Source organism: Labeo rohita, chromosome 22 (assembly GCF_022985175.1).
Source record: "Labeo rohita strain BAU-BD-2019 chromosome 22, IGBB_LRoh.1.0, whole genome shotgun sequence".
NCBI lineage: Eukaryota > Metazoa > Chordata > Actinopteri > Cypriniformes > Cyprinidae > Labeo > Labeo rohita.
This window is the reverse complement of record NC_066890.1, coordinates 59834716-59856734: the sequence shown is the minus strand read 5'-3', so window position 1 is coordinate 59856734 and position 22019 is coordinate 59834716. Positions and strand designations below refer to the sequence as shown.

The following is a 22019-nucleotide window of genomic DNA, read 5'->3' as shown; positions in this document are numbered from 1 at the left end:
TGAATTTTCGTTGACGGCGTGTTTGTGGCGGCCTGACAAACTTAGATGTTTCGCCATGAAACAGGAAGTTGTTATAATTCAGGCATACGATATCTGATCTGCACCAAAATTTACATGTTTGATAAGAGTCCTGTCCTGAACACATGCCCATGACCACATTCAGTTTTAGTCATAGCGCGACCTGCTGGCAACAGGAAGTGGCCTGTTTGTACTCTAACGAACTTCTCATAGAGATTTATTGACATTAACATTGTATTTGGTCAGTCTAATCTAAAGGCCTTTGCAATGTTAAATTGTGAAGATCTTGAGTTTTCGTTAAAGTGCGTGTCTGTGGCGGCCTGACAAAGTTCGATGTTTCACCGATCTGCACCAAACTTCACACATTCGATAAGAGTCCTGGCCTGAACAAATCTAAAAGCCAATATTCTGTTATAATCGTAGCGCCACCTGCTGGCAACATAAAATGACTTGTTTTATGCTAACTTAAACATGCAATGTCTGATCTGCACCAAACTTCACATTTTTTAAGTAAGAGTCCTGGCCTGAACACATCTAAAGGCCATCATAGCGCCACCTGTTGCCAATAGGATATGTCATATGTTTTTGCACATAATGCATTTGGAAGTGGCCCAGATCAGATACAAAAAAATAAGTTCTTATGTGGATTTTTGGGTTCACATGTGTGCAACAAATTCCGATCTGTCTCACACGTGTGCAAAAAAAATCTGATCTTTTGTGCCAGTGTAAATGCAACCTCATTTTGATGGGTCACTTCTGAATGCACATGTGCAGAAAAACTCACCAAATTGAGGCATTTCAAGAGATAAGTTGCTCAAATGCTTAACAGATTTGCCAGGATTCCTTCCTACCTGCATATACTGTATGATTTGAACTGTTTATCTCTGTTTCAATGTACAAAGTACACAATATAAATACAGCACCACTTAAAATAAGCAATGCATTTGAGCGTTAATGAGTTCAAGTCAAAATACTGTCATAATGTACACATCTTTAGGTTTCACTACGACTGTGTGCAGCAAATTCCTGCCGTTTCTTAGATTCCCATACGACAGAATGTTTTATGCGCGCTCGAGAGTGCAAGACACGGTACATCTGAAATCCATTAGCACGGGGTGCAGTTCACAAGCAGACGCTCCATGCAGCTCTATTGGAATTCCATCTCATTGCCAAATCCCTTTTCTTCCTTTACGCGACATTTCTAGCTTTGCGGAGTTGCCTTCTGGGAACTTTCTACATGTCCCAGTGAGTCTAAAACTCACCCATCTCTGTCTCTTACTCACCTTCAAAGGAATTCGAAGGAAGCAATCTATAAACATCACATTTAACATGCTCTATCAATGCAGGAGCCGTGTGCAATCTCATGTGTGCAATTCCCATTTTAAAGTCTCGAAGGCACGTGATGGTGTTTGGCACCGGTGCACGGTTTTGTTTTCCCTGTTTTATGGGATGACACAGTCTTGCAGGTTGAAAACATCTTGCGTTTGTCCTCCTTTCTGCTTTTGATGTTGTGCATTCTTACCTCAACACATCACTGGAGGTCTACAGCTGCCTCAGAGGAAGGTGAGGTCAGCACTGCTGAAATATATAAAAAAGAACAAGGTGTTTGAAAGAACAAAGCTCTTGTGGTGTAAAAGCACCAGAAATTAGAATGACGTAAGAGCCACTTCCCAAAATAGCGATGAGTTTAGAGCTCCTCTGATGTTTGGGGGAAATGAACAGACTGAAACTCAAGGACTTTATAGGAGATTTAATGGCGGATTCTTTCAACCAATGACCACAAATTTCCTCAGCTCCTCATTTATTCGTCCTTGTGTCGCTCCAAACCCCTTTGGCTTTTGTGGAGCGCAAAATAAGACATTTAGCAGAATATGTTTGCGTTGTTCTTTTCTATACAAGTGAAACTTATACTTAAAGATGCATTAATTTCTACTGTCAAGTCAATTCTTTCACGGTTCTTTTCATGCCAGACCACAGGGATGCAAACAGGGAGCATCTTAAAACTGAGTCACGCTCCACCCTGACCCCTGTGGGTCGCCACCACAAACCCAGATCTGAAAGCAGTCCAAACCTCATTTAGTGACTCAGGGCTTTACAACATCCGTTCCTTGTGTCAAGGCTAAAATGTCAAATTTCTGGGCATCCATTACCTAACAGATATGGAGCTAGACGTGTCTGTCAAAGAAGAAACTCTCAGGAACCTGAAGATATATAGTTTGCACAGAACTAATGTGCATAACGTTCCCCATGTGGCTTGAATCAAACGTCTTTCCAAAATAAATGACAGGGGTGTCTCGCTTCGGCCTCAGTTGTGATGCTCTGAGACGCACCGATAACAGATTTCAGCTGAGATCCTTCTCATATAAGGACGTATAGAAGTATCTAGTTTCCTAAAAGATGAAGCTCACAAAGCTCAAGGGAACTTTTGATATATGAGCTTTACAAAATGGATAGTTTCTCAGTTTCTCGGAATCTACATGATTTTTTCTTTCATTCTTTGATATAAAATTTGCTTATAACGAGGAAAACATCTTGCACAGATATTATACTGAATGCATGCTTTTAAAAGAACTTTCTATCCATCAAAGCATCCTGAAATTAAATGTATCACAATTTCCACAAAAATATGAAGCAGCATAACTGTTTTCAACATTGATAATAATCAGATATGTTTAGAATTATTTCTGAAGAAACATGTGATAGACTGGAGTAATGATGCTGAAAATTCAGCTTTGAATCAGAGGAATAAAATACATTTTAATACATAGCCATATTGAAAGCAGTTATTTGAAATTGCAATAATATTTTACAATATTACTATTTTTACTGTTTTTTTTTATCAAATAAATGCAGCCTTGGTGAGCAGAAGAGACTTTAAAAAACTTTTTCTTTTAAATCTTACCAACCCTAAACTTTTGAACAATACTGTAGATGACAAAGCACAGTAAAAGCAAGCGAACAAGACAAAAACAGCAACAGCAGCATAAATAAGGTTAGCGAACACCAATCCAGTCATTCTATAGCAATAACCACATCATTTATCACACTGCAATGCATGCTGGGAGATCGCGGAATCCTAACAAACTCTCTGTTTAGGCTAGACCACATTTATTTTTGCTCTAACTTCTAACTCTAACGTTTTTCGTCTGTGACTCATAAGGTCTCATATAAAATGTGATTCTTGTTTATACAATGCATTGTGTTGAAAAATTGTGTTCTTTTAAAAAAGGAAGATGGAGATGCAAAGCCGAACCCAATCAAAGCGGCATTGACAGGATTAATGAAGGAGAAAAACGGGGCTCCTCGATGAGACCAGAACAGTATTAAAAACAACTGGATCATCATCTGGTTTATGCAGGATTTGTCATCTCTCATAAACAAACCATCTCTAGGAAAGACTCCAGCCGTAGCACAACACCACCTCGAATCCTCCTTGTGATTATTGCCTCTCTAACAAACAAGCCAACAGAAACACGCATATTTAATTAAAAGCGTTGTTTATAGTATCTTGAGAACATGTACTGAGAAATATTTGGTACGTTTTTTAAATTCTGGCCTCTAAATATGACAAAATAGGAATATGACACACAATTTAAGGAGCTGTTAAAAGAATAGTTCTTCCAAAAAGGAAATTTTGCTAAAAATGTACTCACTCTCAAGCCATCCAAGATGTAAATGAGTTCATTCACCAATGGATGTGAACGGATTCCGTCTGAATGAGAGTCCAAACAGCTGATAAAAACATCACAATAATCCACAAGTAATTCACACCACTCCAGTCCATCAGCTAACATCAAGAAGACAAAAGCTGCACATTTGTAACAAACAAATCCATCAAGACTTTTTTTTTAAACTTCAAACCATTACTTTTGGACAAGATATGAGTCTGTAATGCATAATAATGCTTCCTCCATTAAAAAAGTCTGTCTTTTGTTGTCCTTTCATATCAAAATCCACCCACATATTTGTTTAGAGCTGTTTTGACTTGTAAACAGTGCTTGATCTGTGCAGATTTCTCTCCTGATTTAGACCAGAACACATTTTCACTGGAGGAAGTGTTATTATTTGCTAAAATTTTGAGAGCATTATTAAAGGAATAGTTCATCCAAAAATGGACATTTGCTGAAAATGTACTCACCTTTACACTACCCAAGATGTAAATAGGTTTGTTTCTTAATCATATTTGGAGAAATGTAGCATTACATCACTTGCTCATCAATGGATGTGAATGGGTGCCATCAGAATGAGTGTCCAAACAGCTGATAAAAACAACACAATAATCCACAAGTAATCCACACCACTCCAGTCCATCAGCTAACATCTTGAAAAGCCAAAGGCTGTGTGTTTGTAAGAAACAAATCTATCGTTGAGACGTTTTTAACTTCAACTCATTGCTTCTGGCCAAAATACAAGTCTGTAATCCATATTAATGCTTCCTCCAGTAAAAAAGTCCATCTCTTGTTGTCCTCACATATCAAAATCCATCTGCATATTTGTTTAGAGCTGTTTTGGCTTGTAAACAGTGCTTGATCAGTGCAGACTTCTCTCCTGATTCAGATTTAGACCATCCAAGATAAAGACGAGTTTGTTTCTGCATTAGATTTGGAGAAATGTAGCATTGCATCACTTGCTCACCAATGGATGTGAATGGGTGCCATCAGAATGAGAGTCTAAGTAGCTGATAAAAACATAACGTTAATGAGTTAAAGCAAAAGCTGTGAGAATCCAATTCATCAGTGAGACGTTTTTTAACTTCAACTCATTGCTTCTGGCCAAAATACAAGTCTGTAATTTATAATAATGCTTCCTCCAGTAAAAAAGTCCATCTCTTGTTGTCCTCTCATATCAAAATCCATCATGAAGACTAATTTTTGACCTCTGGCTAAAAAACGAGTCCGTAATCCATAACGGACTTGTATTTTAGCCAGAAGTGATGGTTTGAAGTTAAAAAGGTCTTAATGATGGATTTGTTTCTTACAAACATGCAGTTTTTGGCTTCTCAAGGTGTTAATTGATGGACTGGAGTGGTGTGGATTACATGTGAATTATTGTGTGTTTTTATCAGCTGTTTGGACTCTCATTCTGACCATTCATCCATTCACATCCATTGGTGAGCAAGTGACGTAATGCTACATTTCTCCAAATCTGATGAAGAAACGAACTCATCCACATCTTGGATGGCCTGAGGGTGAGGACATTTTCAACAAATTGACTAATCCTTTAATGTCTAGAGCACAAGATGTTTGCTCCAAACACTATGAGTAAAAGTAACAGTGATGCTTACTAAGCAAGCGCAGCTAATAAGGAAAGTATTACAATAATCGAAAGCAGACCGTGTTTATGATTTTGTAAGTTTGCAATTCCCAGGACAGTCACGAGATTAGTCAGAAAACGCTCGTTCTTCATTGTCTTCCTGGAAAGACTCTGGATGTCGCATCCTCTTTGGGGCGCAAACATACTGTTCAACACACACTGTCAGATGTTGAGGGGGAGTCGAAAGGAAAGGGAAAGTGGGCTCAGCGCACAATGTGGTTCTGTTTAGGGGTGAGCCGCGTGGGTCTCGGAGAAGGACGTCTCTGCCAAGAACATTGCTCCTATCTCATTCCACTGCGCTCGGTCCAAAGACGAGGGGGATCGGAAAACACGCCGCAAATCATTGCTAGCAGTAAAGGCCTATGGACGTATTTTACATGACGTAGGTGATGTACTCAAATGCAGTTACACGCTGATGCTGATTTCTTCAATTAACTTTTACGACATTGGGAACTAACGTATTTTAACCGAATCTCCCACGTTTTTTACTTGCTGGGGGATAAAACAAGCGCAGTAAATGCAAGAGTGATGGAGGACGTTCTTAAAATTGCTTAGACAACAAAGGCATCTATGTTTTTCAAACCTGCTGACGTAATTTCAACAATGTTGTCACTTACATTTGGGTTGCGCTCAGCTGTTTGACCACCCAGGTGGTGCGTCGTCCCAAACAGCCAATTAAAATTTGGCAAGACTGAGTGAGAAAACAAAGCTTTTCATCTTGTTTGGCTAACACGGGATTATTTACCCTTCCAATATGATGACAACGTGTCGAGAGTGAATGATCAGCTTTAGTTTGACTTTTGAGTCATAGCAATGAAGTATGTTTTACTTTAACTGTAAACGTCAATTTTTTTGTCTTTGCATGTGTGTGGAAATAAAGTCTGTGTAAATAATTCTGAATACTATTTCATATGTACAGTTCAACGTTTTCCTCAAATTGTTGTGTTGACATAAATGGTCATGATAAACTGTTGTGTGCAAAAACATGCAAAATAAAATCAACATATAAGACAATGTAAAAGTTTTTCCAGTTTAACTTTTCAACTAAATTGTTGTGAGAAAATGTAAAACAAAAGCATTTTTTTACTATATATATGAAATCAATATAATATATACATATATATGCAGTTTTATGTGGCATTAAAAACATATGTATAAGTTACAACAAAAACTTTTTATTTGCAATTTTATAAACAAGATACTTTTTTTGCAATTTATACTGCCAATAATACATTTACTAATTTAATTTTTGTCTCAGTATATGTTGACTTTACAAAGTTTATTTCTATACCATGTGAAAAAAAGAAAATCATATAAATTTATAGCATTTAGTTGTATTATATATACACACTTTTTTGCTCACCAAGTCTGCTTTTATTTGATCTAAAGTACAGCAAAACAGCAAAATTTCGAAATATTTTACTATTTAAAATAACTATTTTCTATTTGAATATATTTTAAAATGTAATTTATTCCTGTGATCAAAGCTAATTTTTTTGGCATCATTAATCCAGTCTTCAGTGTCACATGATCCTTCAGAAATCATTCTAATATGCTGATTTGCTGTTCAAGTATGTTCCAACGTTTTGTTTTTATTATTATTATAAATATTTTAAATAGTTAAGTATAATTGTTTAATATTATACGTTTTAAGTAATTGTAAGTATAATATTTTGTTTTTTTATCATCAAAAGTGATGATAAACATATTTATTTTATATTTTATATATTTATTTATGTTACAAAACATTTCTATTTCAGATAAATGCTGTTTTTCTGAACTTTATGTTCATTAAACAAATCTGAAAAAATTCTACTCAGCTGTTTTCAACATAATAATTATAATAATATATGTTTTTGAGCAGCAAATCAGAATATTAGAATGATTTCTGAAGGATCATGTGACTGGAGTAATGGTGCTAAAAATTTAGCTTTGAAATCACAGGAATAAATTACATTTTAAAATATATTTAAATAGAAAATGGTTATTTTAAATAGTAAAAATATTTTAAAAATTGTTACTGTTTTTTGCTGTACTTGGGTTCAAATAAATATAGGCTTTACAGTTTCTGCTGTTTATACAGCATTTACATTGTTTTCACTGCTACAAATGTATTAATTGCTATTATTTTTCACATCAGGTAAAAAAAAAAAAAAAAAAAAAAATGTCTCATGATTGTTGTAGCTTTCTTGTGTAGGCCTATCCTGCCTTTTCAAACACAAGCAAATCAGTTAATCAATCCGCCTCATTATTACATCAATCAGTGATTACAAAGAACAATCCAATTGTTTCTACTGCAGGAGACATTTTACAAAAGCTCTAAATCACATACTTAGCTTTTCTCTTTCTTTCACTCTTTCAGTCGTTTAAATAATGGTTGGTTGCATTGCAGGGGGACAGTCAGTGGGTTCAAACCCCCTCCTCTGCGGCTCTTCGACCAAAGCACCTCCCCTCGACCTATCAGGGTAATTCACTTACTTTTTTCTTTCTCACAAGGGCTACAGTGCAGTTTTCCATTCAGGGGAACATATCCCGTGACAATAACGGACTCCTCCAGGCACTCCAAGACATCTGAGGTAATTCTGCTTCAATATGCTGATTATTTACGCACGGTTTATATGCATCAGTTTCAACAAGGCTCGTAATATGCAGCGCGATTTTAACCTAAAATGTGGGAAAAACGAATTTAAGGGCGATCAGGCAGTTGGCTACTTTGTAAAAAACAAACTGAGGAAAAAAAAACTCTTGGTGACGCGAACCGGCGTTTTATTTCCTTGCAGTCTGTTGACCGGCTAACTCAGTTAAAACTCGAAACTATTATTCAGGCTCACGACTGGATAGAAAAAAAAAGTTTAAAGATGAAAACCGTTTGCAAAGTTTAGAAACGCGACAAAAGTAACTTGAAAAGAGATTAAACATTGAGTTAAACTTAAAACAGTCGGTTAAATACAGTTTAAACGATTTACAATTGCAAATATCCATTTGATATTCGTTAAAATACACTAAAACGCAACAAGTACACTTATTATCAACAGAATATTGGAACTCAGTTAATAATATCGCGAAATCTCTCGTAAAGTGTACACAGCAAGCGCGTTTACCTCAGCAAACTCAACTCTTTTTTTCTAACGACTTTTTTTTTTTTTTTCTTCACAAAGGAAACGCTCACGTGCCGTTTTTTTAACGTCATAATTAAGGTACAAGATGTCGAATTGTGTCACCGTGTCTGACGTCATTAAGAGCGGAAAAGCGGACGATGTAATTCATAATGATAAGGCTTCGAAAGATGATTGTTGTCACTGATGTTTTTTTTTTTGTTCGCGCCGCGTTTAGCACCGCCCACCTGAAAACTCCTCAAACTTTCCCTCTCACATTTACCAGAGCTGTCAAATTCAAACGAACTTAACTGAATTCATCATCATTTTCCAATAAAACTACCGCCAAACAGACGCGTTTTAATTTTACATAATAATTTTGTTAGTTAATTTTGCAGATATTCCCATCAAAGCTACATCAAAATGCTTTATCAGGATATTAATGCATGTATGTATACTTTAAAAGATTGCTGTGCTCATTGATGTTTTTTCTTCAATGTTCACATCGCAATCAGACCCGCCCACTTGTAAACTCTTCAAACTTTCCTTCTCAGACTTACTAGACCTGTCATCTTAAGTGGTGTACTGTAATTTAACGAACTTTATTATTGCAATCTTCTCATTTAACCAGCTTTGATGTTGGCAGTATTCATTTAGCGAACGCTTCTATCAAAAACGGCTTACAGTGAAATAAAGGTATATATTATAATCAGCGTAAAATAAAAGTCTTTGTTAAAGAATGTCCTTATTAAGCAGTACGCCCACTTTGCAGAGGTTTAACGCAAATATATCATGCTGAAAAGAAAATCTGTAAAATCTCACTGTTGTTTTGCCACCCCCCTGAAGTTGAAACCAGTTTCTGCCATGGTTTTAAATCTTCGGAGGCCCATTATTTACCCTAAAATCTTATTTTTAATGAGCCATTTGAGGACAAATCTAGGAGTCCAGTCTTGGCCAAGAGCTGGTTATTTCTACAGCGAATGCACACTGAGACAGTCTAAGTGGGCCTGTAAAAGGATGCAAGCTGGCGCTTAAAGAGCCATACGGTTTGCTTGGAATAATACTACACTTTATAAAAAAACTCCATCATCGACCGTGGGCGATTTAATAGCTAAATTTATGAGCGGGCGCATTTGTTCGTATGTTCACTGTATGCGCCAAATAGGCTAACCAGTAAAGGGAATGAAAGTAAAGGTATGCATTTTGTCTTCTCCTTTTTTTAGCCTTCAGCCTGGAGTGCTCTTGGATCACAAGCTTCTGAAGAGCTCATTGGAAAGGAAGAGTTTTATTGCGGGTGAGGCACGTTTAACGACGCTTCAGGAGTCGCACAGCAGGGGCCAATGGGAGTGTGGAAGCTGGCCAAGGTGGTGCTCGGATGGGCCGCGATCTGGTGGGCCGCGGTCCATTCGGCGCAGGCGCAAGGAGATGGAGACATCCAGGCCAGTCGATTCACTGGAAAACCTGAGGGGGAGGTGCAACAGAGGGTCCGTCGGAGAGGCCAGGAGTCCCTCAGGGGGTAAGAGTATTTTCAGTCACGTCCTGCTCCTGTTCTCTGTCAGTTTCATTCTTGAAGTGGACATTCTAATGGTTTCACCATATGAGGCGGAGGGCTTAACTCAAGTTTTATTACCAGCAGTACAGTATATTCATTTGGGGGTTGGTTTATCTCATCCTTATAGGTTGAATTTAAAGCTAGCATTATCTTTAAATGCACTTTTTTAATGCAGTAGATTTATGTTGCAACCTGCTGTGCTTCTTGGGTTAGAGCCAAACTGGGTTGAAACCACGATTGGTCCCTTACAAAGCAACGTATGGGATAGAGCCAGCTGCAGAAGTGTTGTGAATATGCTGTGAAGGAATTTTAAGTACCGAAATGCCTCAGTATGTTGGTCATGACAACAGGACTGTCATTTCCTTCTGATAACTTAAGCTGTTGAAAGATTGTTTGGTTATTGTAAATTTTACGTCTAGAAAAATGCATGGTGTCTCTAGTTGAAAATTGAGGAGTGACTGCATGATAGATATTTTTCTACGCCCTCCAGTGTCTCTTGAACTCAACGTCTCCATTTGTCTCCACAAAGGCAAAGCTGTGTATTTTTTTAATTTTTGGGAAAACAATGGCTGTTTTGTGCCGTCCGGCCCTCATATGTTCTAGGCAGTTGTTCCAATCATCCTCTCATCTGTACTTGCTTATAACTCTCCTGCAAACTGCAACAGGAAATGAGGTATTCTGATTACTCAGGGGGTCTCCAACAAGGGACATTTGTTTTCAAGCTGGAGGTGAGAAAGAACATTTCACAACAGAGATATGTCTCTAATTCTTGGATCCTTATTTAATCAGGAAAGGGTCTTTTGAGTTAAGGTCTGAAACCAGTCTGGCAAGGCCAAACAGACACTTTGAGGACTGTGGTTAACGATCCACTTGAGACTGAAGTTCAGAAACAAAAGGGCCGTTCTGTACGTGCACACCAGTACCAGAAGAAGGAGCCTGTATCGTACTCAAACATTAGTTAACTGAACACTATGGCCAATTTTCCAGGTAAACTAAGAGTGAGTCTCTGATCCGGTCAGTGGAGCAGAACCATGTGGCACCGAGTCAACTGAGAAATGTGCCCTTTTGAGATCACAAGCTAAACACAAACTAACCCAAAGGGATGTAGGGACTTGCACGGCTTCTAGATTGCTTCCCGTCCAACTGTTCCCAAACTTAAAGACCCTTATTACAAATGTTGTAGTCTTAAAGAAAGGTTTTAATCACCACCAAGCACCATTTTTAATCCTATTTAACATACCAACACGGTGTAAGGACGTCCCTTAAGAACACTGATTATAATGAAGTTGCGCGAAAACGTGCATTTGATCTACTGCCGACCAATCAAGCCAAGTTATTCTGGGTCAGACGGTTTAAAAGAGCTGCAGTAGGATTTGCAGCTTACTGGCTCTCCTTGCTAAGCGCAATTTGGCCGTCAGACTTAAGGAGTCTGATCACATTGCATTTAGGGGCCCCTTAAATGAAGGTAAAGTCTGGGCAACTGCTGTAAAAGCAATGGTCCTGGGGTGAGAATATGATTACGTGGTTCTCAATGCCAACCCTGATGAGTTTCGTGCTCAGGGTAGATGTTTTTAGAAGTCTTGCTGGCTTGGCCAGGGTTTCTCTTCATTTGTGTCTCCGAGGCAATGTCAGCTCCACTAGACTCAAAGATGGGCTCCAGTTCTTCCAGAACGCTTTATGTTTGTATCCCTAGACAGACTGAGTTCTTTGTCTTGGATTTATACTCTTTTAACAGTTAGAAGTACATGCCAGTCTAAAGGAAAACAATCCTTCTTGGATCCGAGGAGATTACTACAAGCCAACAATGTTTTGTTGTGGAATTGTTCTTCGTGGAAATACATTTATAAGTTTAAGAACAAAAAATATGGCCTATGGGGCTAACTTATTTTTAAGGGACCCCACAAGAAAAAAACAGAAAAGCGCTGTGTTTTCTTCTCTTTTCAGTGGGGATTGTCATCTAACCAGTGGAAAGGAAGACGTAGATCTGATAAGTGTATCCTTATGTGTGCATAATAGCATGCCCAGAAATTCTTATCGTCTTATCAAATGCGCTCATTGTATTGTACCAAACAAGAAAAAACACAACAGCTAATTGCTTTCTGTTGCTTTTTCCCGATACCATCAATCGCTCCAGATCTCCGAAGTGTCTTGTGGACCAGAAAGTGACAACATTCCCACATGAGACTTGTGCAGTGGGCATTAAAAATCATATGGAGCGACCCCCCCTCCTCCCTCATTGCATTAAAAGTGTGTAAAGTCTAGACAGCAGTGTGATTGGAGTTCATTAGGGTCAAGGGGCTTGAAACAGGCCAAGTTGGACTGGGAAAGGCCGTAGAGATCCAGAGGCTTTACACATGGGATCTTTATAATGTTAAAACAACCATGCCATTAGCCCATTGGCTCTGGAGTTAGAAGCAATCCTGGGGGCTGGGAGCAGATGCCTCTAAGTTGACCCTTAACCTCTTTAGGACTGGTAGCCGGTGGGATGGAGTTCTGCTATCTTTGTCTGCACCCGAGAGCTCCCGTTAAGTTTTTATGACCTCACCGAGAACTGGCCAGAGGCCGTCAAAGCATCCTGATTTCCTATCTCAGTCTTGTCTTGACCTTTCGCCTAACTGGAATTCAGTTTGTGAGGGGATCTCAAAGGTCGTAAAGTTGAGCTGCTTTATCTTGAGATCGTGGCAAAGAATTGCTTGCAAATCTCTTGCCCGAGGACTGGTACCCCTGTAAATGAAAAAGGATTTGACCTAGTGATGTGAAATGAATTGGTCCATCTAGCTGAAGGAGTCATATGGTCTTGGACAAGGTATTTGCCTTGTAGCAAAGAACCCGGTACCAATTTATATCTCTCTTTGAGATGCTGGTTCATATTCAAGTTGTTGGGTTTGGTAAATGTTCTTGATTTAGTAGTGGTAAACAGACCGTGCTGAAGCTAATACGTTTAGTAGTTTGCACATGGATTGCATGATTGCTACACTACTTCATAACCACCCAAAGCAGTATTCCAGCTTGGAGAAGTGCGAACACACTGAAAAGCCTAAAATTTAAGAAAGAGGAGATTTTTGCGTGCAGGGATAACCGTCCTGGCATCATTCTGCAAGAGTTTCAGACTTGATTTTTCAGGCTCCAGTTGAGAAATAAGACTCTCCGGTCCCACATTGCTGATAATTCATCATCTTCTGGCCTAATTTCCGCTGCTGCTTTTGTTTTCAGCGGCCCACCTCCCAACCCCCCAAACTTTTCACTTCCACTTGTTTTCTTTACCTCCCACTGATTCGTGCCCTTTTCCCAGCATTTTCCGTTTTCGTCTTCCAACATCTAGCCCTCTAGTCTTTCTGGCCCTCCACATCTCTCTTAGTTTCTGCTGTTAGCGGTTGTGTCGTCTGGCAATGCGGTTTAAAATCCATCAAAAGATTCAAACTACAGCTGGTCGTTCCCAGGTGACTGACATTTGTAAACATAGTGACTTGTAGAGGAAAGGAATTTATGTGTGCGCGCATAGGAAGACAGATGTACCTTGTGGTTTTTTCAAAGGTCCATTTACGGCAGACTTAACTTGGTGCTGATAGAAATAAAACTGTTTTCGCAGTAAGGGTCCATAGTTGATGGAGATCCTAAGGGCTTGTTGGAAAGAAATGACACGTTCTGAGGGCGTATTGCCTCCAAGCTGTCAATTACCAGTTGGAAGCCCTGGACCAAGTCATATACACTAAACAGTGAGCCCCAAAACATGGCACTGGGTTTGTTCGTACTTAGAGAAAATCTGAACTTTGGACTTGGTCCTGTCATTAATCACACAAATTATGACTAAGACAGACACTTTTCATTGGAACCCACTGTCGTAACCCACTGAGAAAGCTGCCAAAAAAAACAGCTCATGGATGAGTGCATTTGGGAACGTAAGGGTAGCTTTAGTAAATATTTCTGTCTCAGGAAGTTTAGTTATGGTCTTACTCAAAACAAACCCTTTTCATGTTGTTTCCCTGGAAAGTCCTTCGGGGCCATTGTATGTATTGAGCCATATTTATTGCAAAGGGTCAGGAGGTCTTGAGACTGTAGATATTTCATTCTGTCCTATGTTTCTGAGAAACGTTCATGAATAATGTCTCCGTTGTTTCAGGCCCAACGTATGCGGTTCCCGCTTCCACTCCTATTGTTGTCCGGGATGGAAAACGCTTCCTGGAGGGAACCAGTGTATAGTTCGTAAGTATCTGCAATGTTTGTTTTTAAAGTTGCATGCTGAAGATACCACAGTACACCAAAGTTAGCATTTAGCCTTAGGCTATTTATCTTGCTCAAAGGTACATCAGGGGGAAATCAGCCACTCCCAAATTCATGAATTGCTCTTTCTGGGGTTTGACCCCAAGAACTTTAACCACAACACAACTCCCAAGAGATTAATGCTTGGGCCTAAGACCCAAGCTATGTTCAGAACCTGATACTAGCGTACTGCACAGTATGTTTGGAAAACTTCAAAATGCCTTTGCTAAACACTTCTCATGAATATTTTTGTCTCTCCAGCCATCTGTAGGAACTCGTGTGGGGATGGCTTTTGCTCGAGGCCTAACATGTGTACCTGCTCCAGTGGTCATCTTGCCCCTAGCTGTGGTGCGGCCGCAGGTGAGTTCAGTCATTTGGGTTTCATTTTGTCAGCCACATTAGTAGCAAACGCCCTGGGCTGTATGAAAAACACATTTTGACTAGTTCATGGTTTCTTTTTTGGCTCATCGTTTTTGGCCATTTTGGTGCTTTCATTCATAGGCATAGTTTGGATATGAAAATGACTTCTAGCAACATTTGGAGCATGTGTGCTAACCGCTAAAGCACAGTTCTGACTTTAGATGTGTTTTTTTTTATAATTCTCTCTTCCCTGCTTGCTTCCTTTGTGGTTGAAGGGCTTGTCATAATTTTGAACTTTTCCTTGACATTTCCAGCAATTTATTAGCTTGAGAGTTGAAATTGAGCAGAGATACAGCCGGCTGGAAATACTGTGAAATCGCTCTGACAATGTATAGTGTTTCGTTCCTTTGAATCATTAGCTAATGTCAAGTCAGGAGTGTTTTCTGTTGAGATATGTTAAATTTGAGACCACATGTCCGCCGGTGAAACCTTGCACCGGGCATTTTTTTTATGAGTTTCTTAGAAAAACGTGATTGATTTTGTTTAGAGGGCGCTGGGAGAAGTAATGACCACTGGATGAGGTGTCTAGCATTAGCGCAGGTTTCTCTTACTGCACTTGCTCTCTGCCAGCGACGTCCAGCCGTTTCTCAGTGAATGCCCGGAATATGCGGTCATAGACAAATAAACCCAAATGCACCAAACCATAGGGTTTGGTCTCGTAAGCTGTAAAACCAGAGTCAATTTATTCGGCAATGAGAAATTGACCATCTAACTCGGCTGCCAGTCACTGTTTGAAAGCAAAAGCTAAACATACGCTTTTACTCTGTTTTGGCAGCCTCATGAGATTTGCGAGATCGGTAATGCTGTCATTACGCCTACCAGACCGCGTACCGTCTGCAGTGGTTGGGAGCGGCCACATTTATGAGTCAGTTATGAATCTGCAATTACTCCATAAATAACAAGCTGCGACACGGATGTTAGCTGTAGCCTTTAGCGTCCAAATACTGCAGCTGTGTTCAAGATACTGTAACCCAACCTCCTTTTCTTCATCATTAAAATCAATTTTTTATGTTTGGCCATCAGCAGTGTTATTTTAGTATCATTAATATACTGTTAAAGTATTTATACATCTTATCCAATTTAGTTAAACTTTTAGTAATTTTGTTCTGCTTTAGTAATTTAACTTGTTAACAAGTGTTAGTTAGTTAACTAGTTAACTACATTAGTTAACAAGACCTAACAATGAAAAATACTAATTTTAGTTCATGTTCATTACAACATTCATTTATACACTATGAAAGTAAAAAGTTGTATCTTAATATTTTTAATGGAACTGAGGTGACATAAACTAACTATGAATAGTTGTATTTTTATTAACTAATGTTAACAAAGATTAATAAACTCTTTAACATATGAATTTCTCATTGTTAATGCATTAACTAATGTTAGTTAATCCATTAACTGATGTTAACTTTATTGCAATTTGTTACCAATATGTCTCTATAGTTTTTCTAGATTTTAGTTTTAGTTGTTTTAGTACTTCAACTTAAACAAAAATTAAAATAAATAAAATGAGTTGAAATAAAATTAGCTAAATTTTTGTTGTTATTTTAGTACTTAAATTAAACAAAAAGAAATAGAAATGTTCCCTTGGCAAATAACTAAAATAAAAATAAGTTTTGTTTTAGGTATTTTAGTACTTTAACTGAATAGAAAATTAGAAATGTTTCTAATTGTAAACTAACTGAACGAAAAAGTTTAAGTTTTGTTTGAGTTATTTTAAACTTTAATAAGTTTTGTTTTAGGTATTTTAGTACTTCATCTTAAACAAAAGTTAGAAATGTTTCTATTTTAAACTAACTGAAATAAAAAGTTTAAGTTTTAGTTCCCTTGGCAAATAACTAAAATAAAAATAAGTTTTGTTTTAGGTATTTTAGTACTTTAACTGAATAGAAAATTAGAAATGTTTCTAATTGTAAACTAACTGAACGAAAAAGTTTAAGTTTTGTTTGAGTTATTTTAAACTTTACAAAAATTAGAAATGTTGCATTGGGAAATAACTAAAATAAAAATAAGTTTAAGTTTTGTTTTAGGTATTTTAGTACTTCATCTTAAACAAAAGTTAGAAATGTTTCTATTTTAAACTAACTGAAATAAAAAGTTTAAGTTTTAGTTCTCAAACTTAACCAAAATTAGAAATGTTGCAAATAACATGTAATAAGTTTAAGTTTTGTTTGAGGTATTTTAATACTTCACCTTAAATGAAAATTAGAAATGTTTCTAATTTTAAAATAACTGAAATAATAAGTTTAAGTTTTGTTTGAGTTATATTAGTTCTTAAACTTAAAAATTAGAAATGTTTCTAACTTTACCTGAAATAAAATTTCATGTTTTGTTTTAGTTATTTTAGTTCTTATACATAACCAAAATTAGAAATGCTGCCTTGGCAAATAACTAAAATAAAAATAAGTTTAAATTTTGTTTTAGGCATTTTAGTACTTAATCTTAAACAAAAATGATAAATGTTTCTATTTTAAACTAACTGAAAGAAAAAGACTAAGTTTTGTTTGAGTTATTTTAGTTCTTAAACTTAACAATTAGAAATGTTGCCTTTGCAAATAACATCTAAAATAAAAATAAGTTTAAGTTTTGTTTTAGGTATTTTATTTCAGGTAGTTTAAAATTTAAGATTTATTTTAGTTATTAAACATAACCAAAACTAGAAATGTTGCGATGGAAAACAACTAAACTAAAAATAAGTTCTTAAACTTAAAAATCAGAAATGTTGTCTGGGAAAATAACTAAAGTAAAAATAAGTTTGTTTTGTTGTAGGTTTTTTAGTACATCATCTTAAACAAAAACTAGAAATGTTTCAAATTTTAAACTTTAGTTGAAAGTTCAAGTTTAAGTTTTGTTTATTTTAGTTCTTAAACTTAAAAATTAGAAATGTTTATAACTTAAATGAAAAGTTACATTTTTGTTTTAGTTATTTTAGTTCTTAAACTTAAACAAATTTGAAATGTTGCCTTAGCAGACAACATCTAAAATAAAAATAATTTAAAGTTTTGTTTTAGGTATTTTATTTCAGGTAGTTTAAAATTTAAGATTTATTTTAGTTATTTTAGTTATTAAACATAACCAAAACTAGAAACGCTGCCTTGGAAAATAACAAAAAATAAAAAAAAGTTCTGAAACTTAACAAAAATCAGAAATGTTGTCTTGGAAAATAACTAAAGTAAAAATAAGTTTAAGTTTTGTTTTAGGTTTTTTAGTACATCATCTTAAAAAAAAAACTAGAAATGTTTCTAAACAAGAAATTTTAAACTTTAGTTTAAAGTTCAAGTTTAAGTTTTGTTTATTTTAGTTCTGAAACTTAAAAATTAGAAATGTTTGTTAAATGAGAAGTTAAAGTTTTGTTTTAGTTATTTTAGCTCTTAAACGTAACGAAAAATAGAAGTGTTACCTTGGCAAATAACTAAAATAAAAATAAGTTTAAATTTTGTTTTAGACATTTTAGTACTTAATCTTAAACAAAAATGAGAAATGTTTCTATTTTAAACTAACTGAAAGAAAAAGTTTAAGTTTTGTTTGAGTTATTTTAGTTCTTAAACTTAACGATAATTAGAAATGTTGCCTTAGCAAACAACATCTAAAATAAAAATAAGTTTAAGTTTTGTTTTAGGTATTTTATTTCAGGTAGTTTAAAATTTAGGCTTTGTTTGAGTTATTTTAGTTCTTAAACTTAATAAAAATTACAAATGTTACCTTGTCAACTAAATATGTTTATAGTTAACATTTATATTTAATTTATTTCAGTCAATGTTTATTCTATTTCAAGTAATGAAAAAGTTATTTCATAATTTTAGTTTTATATAACGATAATAACCCTGGCTGACAGCTCTTAAATCGATTTATAATAGAACGCAGAACTAGAACTAGCGCTCGCTGCTATAATTCGAGAAGCTATTCATTTTCATCTTAAACCACATGATGTCTCGCTGGTGAACCTGACGCTGACAGGCCACGGATCTCCACTCCACACCACGCCGCAAGAAAGAAACGGCCATAAAGGACCTCTGTTTCTCGGCCTCGCTCATGTTTCCTGCCGTCAGCGTAGCTTGTAAAAAACTGACAGACGTGACGGCTGCAGACAGAGGTGCATTGTGGGGTGGCAGGCCTTGGGGAGCCCCGTTTTGCGTTCGTGTGTGTGTCTCAGCACGTGCTGCTCACTTAGCATGGGTCAGCGAGCGAACCACCTGTAGGGGGCCGTCAGCAGGTCTAGCCAGTGAAGTCATTTCCTGCGCTTTAGGAAAACACGACCCATGCTCAAACATTTACAGGCATTGCTGTTGAAAGCATGCCATCAGTGAAAAAAACAGAAAGTGCTCATGTTTGATCTCCATCCAACAGCATTTTTCATGTGAAATCAGACAAAAACAGCCAAATTTTTACTAAAAAAAACCTTTTCAGCCTTTACATTTTGTTTTGGTTCCTGCTTTTTTACATTACTTTAAAAGGATTAGATCATGGCAGGCAAAGATAAAAAGGAATTAATGAAGAACTGTTACATATTTCTTTGTCTGGAATAAGTAGTAGCTTGACTTATATTTGGGCTGCAGCAAAATGGCACGCTGCCTTTGTTTAGACAGAACGAAACAGTTTGGCGAGAGCACAGATTTGATGCAACCGTTGGGGAACATCTATCTTTTTAAAAACTCTGTGCGAGTCCCATCAGAGATGATTCATTCTGCTGATGTCATCTAAATGCAATTTTAAATTGCCATGGTTTCATATACAAACTCTACTGAACTCTACTGAACTCTATTGAAAGTCTCGCTAAGTGATTCGTTCTGGGCCAAGAGAATTTCCACATTGTGAAAAATCACTGGAAAATTAATCTACTCATCCAAAAAAACGTCTGGTAGAAAATCAGGATGAAAATAGGCTTTCGTTGGCCAAGTCACTAGGAATTTGAAATGGCGGTTGCTAATATTGGAAAGACAACAAAAAAGTTAAACAATTAAAAAATTTTTTTTTTTTTTTTGCATGAACCTTCATTTCCATTAAACGGTGTAAAAATTGAATGCAAGAACTGAAATGAAGAGTAAAAATGTTTCACACACTGCTTTGCATGAAATAAAGACATTTGAATGCATAAAAACATATTTTTAAATCAGAAAATTATTGATTCAAAGAAAGATTATTGGATCCTATTTTGGTCTTTCTACTACACAGTGAGCAACTTGCTATTTCTTTGTAATTCTTTGTGATATTTACTAGCAAGTGCTGAGTGTTTAAAACAAAATCCCACAGCATTTTTTTAGTGCAATTCATCACAGTGGCAACAATATTCTTAGTGTACAAGGCCAAGTTTACTAGAAAGCAGTTCCTGGAATAAATCAAAGATTTTTTTTGTAGTAAAAGAATGTTTCTGATTGTATTTTTCCCAGAAAACGGGGTCACTTTTAGCTGCGTGCATGGTTCATTGTTATACTGAGCACAACTGAGCGCTCCAGACGAATTATAATCACCTCTCTTGTCTCTGTACAGTCCAGTCCTGCAGCGTCAGATGCATGAATGGAGGGGTCTGTAATGAAGATGCCTGCTCGTGTCAGAAGGGCTACACAGGAACTCACTGTGGACAGCGTAAGTGGATTTTTCTTTTAACCACATACCTGCCCAGACGCACACAACAATAGATGATTTCACAAGAGTTCGGCTTACAGACACAAAAGATTTCAGAATCCATTTAAATCCAACTAAATATTTGTATTTACTGATCTTTAGAACTTCTAAAGAAACATCAAGAACTTTCCAAACATTCCATAAAGCAACTCGAAAACTGCATTTTTTTCTAATTGTAGGATAAAATGTAAGAAATTCTTTCATTTCACCAATTTTGCTTTCTGTAGCTGTGTGTGAGAGCGGATGTCAAAATGGTGGCCGTTGTATTGGACCCAACAGATGTGCTTGTGTCTACGGTTTTACTGGGCCACAGTGCGAGAGAGGTAAGCCATCCAAAGTTCATATTTTCTCAAGTCCTAATTGTGTTGACGTCTGTGAAGATGTGCGGTTTGTTTACCGTCTCAGGCCTGCTTCAGGAATGTGGTAACACTGTGTCCATGTGACCCAGAAACGCTCCGAAGGATAATTTACAGTACTTTAGTTTTGAGGCGGTGCGCTTCCCCCTTCACCGTAGCTGGTGTGAAATTAATTCTACAGTTTACATTGTGGCCACGTCTCTCAGAGCAGGAGCACTGAGGAAATCTGGAGCGAAAAAAGGACGAAAGCCTCCCTCACGTGTGCACGAGACGCTCTATCAGAGGTGAAACCCTTGGCTGGAGTTATGAGAAAATGACAGACTGAAAGGACCGTAAAGGCAGTTCCCATCAGGCCGTGTGAATTGTGGGAGAGAAGCGCCCCAGGCACACTAGACCGAATACCTAAGCCCTTTTTCGGTACCCCACCCTCCTGCGTCTGGTTCTGTGTGTGACCCCACCCCTTCAAGAAGCCCCTGTAGGCCGGTTCCCTTTGAAAACCCAACGCAGGGAGGTGGAAAAGTTTGGGAGACATCTGGCAGTAGATAAAGTAGGGTGGAAATGACAAGGGAACGTTTCTATGTGGAGCCGTAGACTTTTCTGACAAGAAAGGGTGGTGGTGGGGGGTGTTCTCTGAGAAATGGAGACCCCAGCTGTGTATACACAGCCAGGCCTGAACTAGTACAAACAATCTCTTCACACGGAGAGTGCCGTCCACGGGACACCAGCTGCCCCCCGGCAGCTCCTTTCTGGGCCACCCGATCAGATCCATTCAGTCCAGACTTTCGTCTCCGAAATGCCCCAGACTCACCCTCAAGGTCCTTGCTTGTAGATTGTAAAAACGTCACACTAAGCAATCATTTCACAGTTAAAGAGAAGAGATAGACTCTTTATTTAGCCTGTCTCAGGCACTCCTGTTTATCATCAACCGATTGGATTTCACACAGTTGATGAATTTCCAAAGGATGATGCAGGCCTGATGTTAGTCTCTCTATTTGGTTCTTCCAAAAAGAGCCAGAACCGGCTTCCAAGAAAGAGGTAATAACAAAGAAACTGGATCCTGAAAAATCTGAAGCACAATAGTTGGCTCGTGCTTTTAGAAAGTCAGTCATCTGCAGAAGAGTTCTGCGAACATAATGCAAGCTCAGCTGTGAGTCGGCACGGTTTATAGAGGGAGTTAAACGAGTTAACGGTAAGAATGGTGTTAGCCCCATCTAATTCGTTTTCTGTTTAGCCACGTGTGCTCTGCGTTATCGCTTACTGAGGCCCACACCGAAGAAAGCTATCCGTAATATTCATTCACAGTTGAGAGTTTACTTCGCTCAGGGTCATGGGCCACTAGTCCATTTTGGTTGCATCAATTACCACTGTTTTGGCACAGAT

At 37.4% G+C, this 22019-nt stretch overlaps 1 protein-coding gene across 1 annotated transcript in view; it reads left to right on the top strand.

Moving 5' to 3' along the window:
• Window positions 1-5652: 5652 nt before the first annotated feature.
• The window catches only part of fbn2b (fibrillin 2b), a 78737-nt gene continuing 62370 nt past the window's right edge, over window positions 5653-22019 (top strand). The window contains exons 1-7 of the mRNA XM_051094911.1: window positions 5653-5713; window positions 7828-7907; window positions 9650-9942; window positions 14099-14181; window positions 14500-14598; window positions 20149-20244; window positions 20511-20606. Of these exons, the coding sequence (XP_050950868.1) occupies window positions 9767-9942; window positions 14099-14181; window positions 14500-14598; window positions 20149-20244; window positions 20511-20606 (550 nt within the window). The 5' untranslated portion in view covers window positions 5653-5713; window positions 7828-7907; window positions 9650-9766. The remainder of the gene's footprint in view (window positions 5714-7827; window positions 7908-9649; window positions 9943-14098; window positions 14182-14499; window positions 14599-20148; window positions 20245-20510; window positions 20607-22019) is intronic.